General features: G+C 47.6%; 1 protein-coding gene across 1 annotated transcript; it reads left to right on the plus strand.

Moving 5' to 3' along the window:
* Positions 1-1,559: 1,559 nt before the first annotated feature.
* On the plus strand, positions 1,560-6,116 carry LOC308096523 (agrin-like; the record flags this gene model as incomplete). Its single annotated transcript, XM_080443943.1, has 3 exons — positions 1,560-2,028; positions 4,062-4,323; positions 6,112-6,116. Exons 1-3 carry the CDS (start codon positions 1,810-1,812, stop codon positions 6,114-6,116), a joined length of 486 nt encoding a protein of 161 aa, XP_080300069.1. The 5' UTR covers positions 1,560-1,809.
* Positions 6,117-8,390: the final 2,274 nt, after the last annotated feature.

Genomic DNA, 8,390 nt, shown 5'->3' on the forward strand with positions numbered 1-8,390 from the left:
GTGACAAAATGCATCATTTCATTTAGTTTAAAATGACTTGTTTGAGTTAACTATACTCTCTGGCCTACTTGAACAAATTTCTGCAAATATATATCCGCTCTAGCAAACTGAGCATAACCAAGCCTGTCATTTCCCCAGGAATAGAAGGGTAGGCTAGTAGTTAAAATTACAGCTTTTGAGGAGCGGAAAATTTACGCACTGTCTGTTCTTAAATAAGGAACTGTAACAGAATGGTCATATGGTAACGTTTATAGATTTTTTAATTTGAACATGGCTTTTATTTATATATATATAGGCCTATATATATAAAGGGAGAGAGGGTGACGTTCAAAGTTTGACATTACTACTTTATAGCTATAGTAGTAGCAGCAATAGTAGGCCTAAGCCACAAAATAGGCTTCTTGCTGCTTGCAATTTGATTCTATGAAGGAATGGGATGCGTCTCGAGATTACAACAATGCATTGGCGCGTGCGTGATGCAACTATAGGCCACTGTTTCCCAAACAGTAGGTCGGGACCCATATGTGGGTCTCGGACCCATTTTTGGGTCGCAAGTAACTTATTTCAAAAATAAAATAAAAAAATGTCTCACAAGAATTTCATAGGTAAAATTGAAATAATTAAAACCAATTTAGCTGTAAAGAAGAAGTGAAAATAGATGTGTTGTGAGCTTGTAGATCTGCTATTTTCACTAGTTTTGGTTCTTGCAGGGACCCAAACTAGTTTTGGGTCTCGAGCTGTACAGTTTGGGAACCAAATGGGCCAGTCGGCTAGATGAGTTGGTTGCGTGGTGTGTGTCTCCAGGCCACATGTGGATGGAGAGGTCTGTCTGTCCGACGGGGGGCGTTTGACACCGCTTTCATCCCAATCCACAGCAGGTCTCCCCCCTTCACTTGTCTGGCCCATCAGCGATTCAGATGGCATGCAAATCAAGAGCGTCATTCTGAAAGAGCCGTGTGTGTGTGTGTGTGTGTGTGTGTGTGTGTGTGTGTGTGTGTGTGTGTGTGTGTGTGTGTGTGTGTGTGTGTGTGTGTGTGTGTGTGTGTGTGTGTGTGTGTGTGTGTGTGTGTGTGTGTTGCGCGCGGCGAGAGAGAGAGAGAGAGAGAGAGAGAGAGAGAGAGAGAGAGAGAGAGAGAGAGAAAGAGAGAGAGAGAGAGAGAGAGAGAGAGAGAGAGAGAGAGAGAGAGAGAGAGAGAGAGAGAGAAGAGGGGGGAGAGCGAGAGAGAGAAAGAAAGAAGAGGGGAAGAGTGAGAGAGAGAGAAAGAAAGAGGAAAGGGGGAGAGAGAGAAGAGGGGAGACAAAAAGAGTGAGGAGAAAGAGAGAGCGAGAGAGAGAGAGAGAGAGAGAGAGAGAGAGAGAGAGAGAGAGAGAGAGAGAGAGCGAGAGAGCGAGAGAGCGAGAGAGAGAGCGAGAGAGCGAGAGAGCGAGAGAGCGAGAGAGCGAGCGAGAGAGAGAGAGAGAGAGAGAGAGAGCGAGAGAGAGAGAGAGAGCGAGCGAGCAGCGCATTCCTTGAGAGAGAATCCCAGTGTGTTTCTTGTCTCCCAGCCGGCGGCGGAGAAGCAGAAGCAGAAGCAGAGAGCGACTTGAGCTCCTGCAAGCAGATGCAACGAAACGAGTGATAGATTCTCTTTATCTCTTTAATAGGGAAGAAGTTGGGATATAGGAGGGGGTTTAAAAAAAATCACAACCAACTTTAAAGAGTTTGATCTCGGAGGAGCATCATCGCGGCGATTTAATTCGTTTATTCCCTTTAGAAACTTTTTTAAAAAAATAGTTTTGGTCCGTTTTAGTCAAGTGTGGTTGGCCACCATGACGGGTTCACATTCACAACAACGGGGACACTTGTGTCGCCGCGGCTGGGCATTCGTGCTGGCGATCGCCGTGCTGTGCCAGCAGCCCCGGCGCTGCGCTGGAAGTTGCCCGGAGAAAGACCTGGAGAAACGGGAAGATTCGGCCAACGTAGTGCTGACCGGCACCGTGGAGGAGATCATGAACATGGACCCGGTGCACAACACGTACTCCTGCAAGGTAAGAAGAAGAAGAAAGAAGAAGAAGAAAGAACGCCTCTCCCCGGTTGTTGTTGTTGTTGTTGTTATTATCATTAGGAGATTGATTGTCCGGTCGCAAAGTTGACAGAGGACAATCTGCCGAAAATAGCCGATCCACAAGCTCACACACACGGCGCGTCGGCGTGAGCTTGTGGATCGGCTGTTTTTCGGCGAGAGACACCGTTGTACGGTGGATTATAGAGGAGGCTTTCAACTCTGCAAGAATATACAGCGTAACGAGGACAATGACACCTGACAATTATGCTGGAAGCCACTTCAGGCGACAGTAGCTCAATTATGCCTGCATTTTTGGAGTAGTTAAACCCCATTTTTGCTGAAGGGCAGTCACTTTGATGTTCTTATCCAAAGGGCCTCGGGCTGGAGCCCCCCCCCCCATATAGTATGCAACTGGCCCTGGACAGCAACTCAGCAAGCATCAACAATTTGACAGAAACTTGGCCACAAATCACATTAAAATAATTGATCCATTCATATCTGGCACTGGCAGTGGTTGAAAGTACACCAACACAAAATCCATAAGCTGTTTTTCCCCACTCACATAGGCTACAGAAGTGGTTCTCAAACATTGTCACCTCAAGGACCCCCATATTGATACTTGTTAGACTCTAGGCCCCCATTTTGAAATATATTGTGCCAGGGGAACCCCCGTAAGAGAACATTTGTCGTTGATTTAGTACATAATTCTACTGTCTACTGTAGGTGGGGAGACAACATTGGACAGAGTGAAACCTACGATAATAGTCTCATTTAGCTAACTTCTAGCTGGTGAAATAATAGGGACATTTTCTCCTCAAGGACCACACTTTGAGAACCACTGACATAGAGTAGTTATAGCACAGCTGAGCATATATAATAATCACCCTCCAAATAATCTATTGTTTGAATCACTGGCCAGTGCTGCAAGAGTGACTCATCAGTCAGTATTCTATATTTTATAGTATTTATTGTTTCTTAGTAAAGAATGTTCACTAATTGTACCCCACACCAGTGTTCGTCATAGGCACACACTTCGATGTCACTAATCTTCTACTGGCTGCGCGTTTTGACTAAAACCTTCATGACACTGTTATTGCTAATGCCTGAAATCATAACAGTAATAATACCTGCCCATGTCTGTTTCAGTTCGACTCAGCGCTTTGTATAACCTTAAGCTATGTAGCAACGCTGGCAAAAAGCCTTCCACCCTTCCACAGAAAGCATATCTCGAGTCATGGCACACACACAGCCTTCGGATATCCCCCACTAATGGTGAAATAAACTAGTTTTGGGGCCGCGTGGGCCCGCTCTCCCCTTTCTGTGTGCTTTGCACCAACTAAATGCTGTGTCTCACGAGGGATGAATCAAATAGATTAGAGGCACACGACTCTTGATTGTGCGGAAAACCACATTCAGCCAAAATGAGACGACTCCTTATAGGAAATTGTCCCATGATGGTGCTGCAGTTTGCCGCAGAGAACATGTCCAGCACTGTTCCTCCCCATTACATTCTTAGGTTATTGGTAGTGGCAGGAATATACCTACAATCAGTCAGCAGGTAGGAAAAACTTGAATGATAAAAAAAAAAGAGAATGAGGTGTCCCTGAGCTAGACTCTACCCATTAAGACCTGGAACGCATCTGTGTCACTTTATATTTATTTGGCTATTCAAAAATAGCAGATATACAAGCTCACAGCGCGGCACCAAGTGCAGCGCTATGAGCTTGTAGATCTGCCATTTTAGAAAAATCTCGAAATAAGTTTTTGGGGATTTTTTTCAAAAAACTGTTGTGGACATTTCTAGAATTGCCTCAGGTCTTAATGGGTTAACCCCTTATCAGCTCCCCCGTACACTCATCTGAGCCATCTGCTGGGTGAAGCTGTAATAGCAACCCCCCCCCCCCCCCCCCTGGATCCAGAAAACACTCCCTTTCCTTTCCCCCAGTGTAATGTTTGTGGTAGATTTCCAAAAAGCTGCTAAGTCATACCTGTCCCCCCCAATGCTTTGTCGCGCAGGTGAGGGTGTGGCGCTACCTGAAAGGGAAGACCCAAGTGAACGGCGACATTCTGCTGGACGGCGGCAACAAGGTGATGATCGGCGGCTTCGGGGACCCCGGGATCTGTGACAACCAGGTTGCCACGGGCGACACTCGCATATTCTTTCTCAACTTGGCCCCGGAGTTCATGTGGCCGGCACACAAGAACGAGCTGATGCTCAACTCGAGCCTGATGAGGATTACCCTGCGCAACCTGGAGTCTGTTGAGAACTGCGTGGAAGGTAGGTTTTTTTTTCATCCTCAAGTTGTTGCGAGGTGAGGGCTCTCTCAGGCGTGTAGAAGAGGCTAAAGCCTGATTTCTAAGCTGAACGAGCTATTCAAGCTTGATAGCAACGCCCTGCTACGCGCTGTGAGCTTGTAGATCAGCTATTTTGGCGTGCAACATCGTCATGCGATGAAGAATAAATCAGGCCTAAAATATTCTGTGTAATCTGGCCACTGGTCAGGTTGAATTGGCACCCTGTTGAGAGTCTCCAGAAAGAAAGAAATGGACGGCAGATTGTTTATGTATTGTCTGATTTCATTTTTTTACAGGGACAAAGCAGTGAGTGCACATTAATCAACGTCACTGTAAATGTGCCAGTGTTAGCCAAAGGGCTAATTTTAGCCTGAAGTGTATTCCTTCAGTAGGGGTTTAGACAGAGCATGAATGCAGCAGTCCCAGAGAGGTTAGAGAAGTGAGGTTTTTGTTGGATGGTGCTGGTTTGGCGCTCTAGACAGGCTGGCAAAGCCTTAGTGGGCAAAGTAAATACGAAATCAACAGCTACCATTGAGATTCCCTGAGAAGTTGCTTCTGGCTAACAGTGAAATGGGCCCTATTAGTTCTCCTTTGCAGCGCATGTAAATGCGTGTTACTGTGTGTGTCTGCTGATGTTATTTGCTGATTTGCCACGATTTGTCTGTTGTGTGCATGTCAGAAAGTTATACGGGATCCAGCCTGCAGAGCCCTGCCTCCAGGTGATAATAATGCCTCTCTTTAAATGAGTGGGGATCGTCATGTATCAGTGGATGCTGAAATTACATAGCCCCGGGCTCACACAATGTCCAGGTTTCTCAGCATTCCATGAAACGGGGACACCTGAGTCATTTTAGAAGCTTAGTTGCCATGGTGAAGCTTTTCCCAGCGTAGAGGTGGTTGTGCCTCTCTCTCTCTCTCTCTCTCTCTCGAAGATCAAAATGTCTCCAGGGACACGGGCTTGACCTCGCTGAGGGATGACTCCTCCTGACCTTTGCGCTTAGTCACAGAGATGTTTTATGAAGTGAGGGGGAAGCTCTTTAACACTCTCTTACACATAACCTGGAGTTTTGAGGTATTTACAGGGGACGCAGTTGTTCCCACACACTTTTCTGTCACAGTTTGCAACTTTTCACACATTTTAGTGGCAGAATCTTGGCTCGGCTCTAAACGAGAGAGAATAGTGAGAGAGATGACTCGGCACAGAGTTCTAAATTTATCCTAACTACACAGAGGAAGCAGACTTGGACAATGAATGAATAGGTTGGATCCAACTTGTGCTTGAAAACATGCAGTCTTTAAAAATAGTTTTGTTGAAGAGTAGGAGAAAGGGAAGCACTGTGGTAGTAATTTATTTTAGCCATAGCAGCTACTTAACTTGTTTATTTAACTATTATAGATGCCAAAACTGGAATGCAACATCCCTCTTTCTTTTCTTTTCTTTTTTGGGTTAAGAAATCATTTGTCAGGCATTATTACATGGAGCCGCGAGCACATAGCTGTGACGAATAGATCTCAACATCTGCAACCATACATCGGTGCATGCCCCTCCACCCCCAATGCCAATGAGCAGAGTTTGTTGCTGTTTGGCTCCAACCGGAGCCTGACAATGCCTGGCAGCTGTTCAAAGTTTGAATCTAACACTTAGCCAGTCCTGGAATTCCAAGGGAAATGTAGCTATGCAGGGCACGGATCGACCTGTCAGAGGCTTTCTGGTGCAATCAGGGGTTTCAGACTTGAGTCCTCCACACATCCTCTTGTGTTTTGCCGCCAGTGTGACCTGGGTGGCAGCTGATTCCAATGACTGGAGCTTGTTTGCAGCGTCAGATGGAATTTGGCACACACATAAAATGCCTCTGCTCGCTTGTCTGTCTAGGCACGAAACACTGCTGCTAACCTTTTATTTTGGCTTGTTTCCCCCTCCCTTTTTTTTATTCCTCGGTGTGGAACGGGGAGTTTCTTGGCTTCAGACACCTATCAAGAACGTCCCCTTTTTGTTGTGGAGGAGGCGCCTTGTGTTTTAGGAGGCTCTTGGCATGGCCTGTTTAGAAGCACAGAATAATTCACCTAACCCGATACCCCGCTTAGACATCGTTGCTGATACAAATTAAAACCTATGATTTATGGGGTACTGCCTATCTAGTGTTGCAGCAAACACCTGAACGCACTGACAAGTCAATGGAAAAACAACACAGTTTCGTGATCGTGATTGAATAATGGTCATTCATATTGTTTTGGTCAACACTTCTTTCGATGCTCCATCGGTCCATCCTGTGCGGCAGAGCCTCGCGCTAGCCTGCAGAAACACTGGAACCACCACAGACTCGGAGCCGGTATAGTCGTGCACTGATCTATGAATGAATAATGGCAGGTTCAAGGTGCAGCACTTCCTGTTGAGGCAGAAGTCAGATGAAATCATTTTCTCTCTACTCAGTGGGGTGAAACGGACCTATGATGATGAGGCGGCATTCCCCTGTCTCACCGGAGAACGCGCTTTGAGGTCTCTCGCTCCGCTGTGCAGAGTTTTAATTAAGACAGTCAAGTCCAATCCCATCCCGCTGCGCGCAGCCACTACCCTGTGGGACGGGACAAGACCGTACCTGCCGCGGCGCTCGATGTACCCTCCTCTCCCTTTTCCGCCTCATTCTTGACATTTTCGATAGCTGGGATAGAGTGAAGAATGCCTGGCAGAGAGTTGGGCGGGGGAGGCACATTGTCGGGGGGAGGGGGAGGAAGGGGAGAGGAAAAAAAAGGCTTTGTGCGAGGCGGGTCACGTAACCATCGCGTTCTGAGAAGGAGAGGGGAAAAAAAGATGAGTGATGTCAAAGCAGAGGGGGGAAAAGAGAGTCCGCGCAGGAATTTGTCGGGACAGGTGTGGACACGGAAGAGCTGTTGTGTTTGTCGTGGCACACTTGCGGGGGGGGGGGGGGGGGGGTTGGGGGGGGTGCGGACCGGAGCGGCGCAGAGATAGGTGCCGGGAGGCATCAAGTTTCCTACCCTCTCTCTCTCTCTCTCGCTCTCTCTTGCTCGCTCTCGCTCTTTCTCTCTCTCTCCGGCTCGCTGGGCGGTCCGCACTACGGGCCACTCAGACCTCGTGTGGGATCACTTGCTCCAGGCTTTCATCTGCCAAAGACAGCCTTCCCCCAGAGGAGTGTTAACAAGATCTCAGTAAACACTTGCCTTTGCCGGGGAGCTCTTAAAACACTGTATGCCATATTTACTGCATCGCGGAAAAAAATAAAGAAAAACTAAACAGGAGCGAACCCCCGCCTCGTCTGTTTTGTAACGTCTTATCTTTGTTTATTTGCTGCTTACAGACATTCTGTGGCGCAACTCCGGCACAAAAATGTGCCACGTTCCCCGCATTGTTTAATTTGCACCTTGCGAGGGCTGATAAGCGGAAGGCCCTCGGCACTGGATCGCTCTTCCTTTGTTCATTCCTGCAGCTACCGTTCAGTGAAATGTTACCGTATTCTATTGTGCTGCGTGCACGCCTGTCAGATAATGTGTCACAATCAAGCAGAGCCATTTGCATGGCCTTTTGGAGACACAATGAAGTCTCGGTCTCCTCAGAATGAAAGGGGGGGGGTGGGGGAGGGGGGGGGGGTCAACAGACAGGCCTTGGGGCCTCCAGATTTCGCAAAAGAACCGAGAAAATGTAAAATTGTCCTGTGTCTCTTTTCCACTGCCATAATAATTTTAGGAAGAGGGAGAGAAAGAGAGAGAGAGAGAGAGAGACGTATCCAAGACCAAGGAGAGGGGGTTTAGGCAGGGATAGGGAAGTGTTGAGCGTACAGGCAGATCTTATCGGGCCTCACTGTGTTTCATCAGGCTCAGCTCCATGATGCCCGTACAGTCACTCCCTCAAGGCCCCCAGTCGGAGGACGGCAACAAAGGCTGCTTCTTCCCCCCGCTGTCCTCATCTCTTCCTCTGACCGAGGCCAGTATTAGTCGCTTGCGCGGGTCATGCACCGCCGCTATTCATGGCTCCTTATTCCTTTGGAATCATTCCGACCGCCCCGTCAAACATTAACTAGGCCTCTACTCCTAAGT

The sequence above is a fragment of the Gymnoscopelus braueri genome (genome assembly GCF_963280865.1).
Source record: "Gymnoscopelus braueri genome assembly, chromosome: 12".
Taxonomy (NCBI): Eukaryota; Metazoa; Chordata; class Actinopteri; order Myctophiformes; family Myctophidae; genus Gymnoscopelus; species Gymnoscopelus braueri.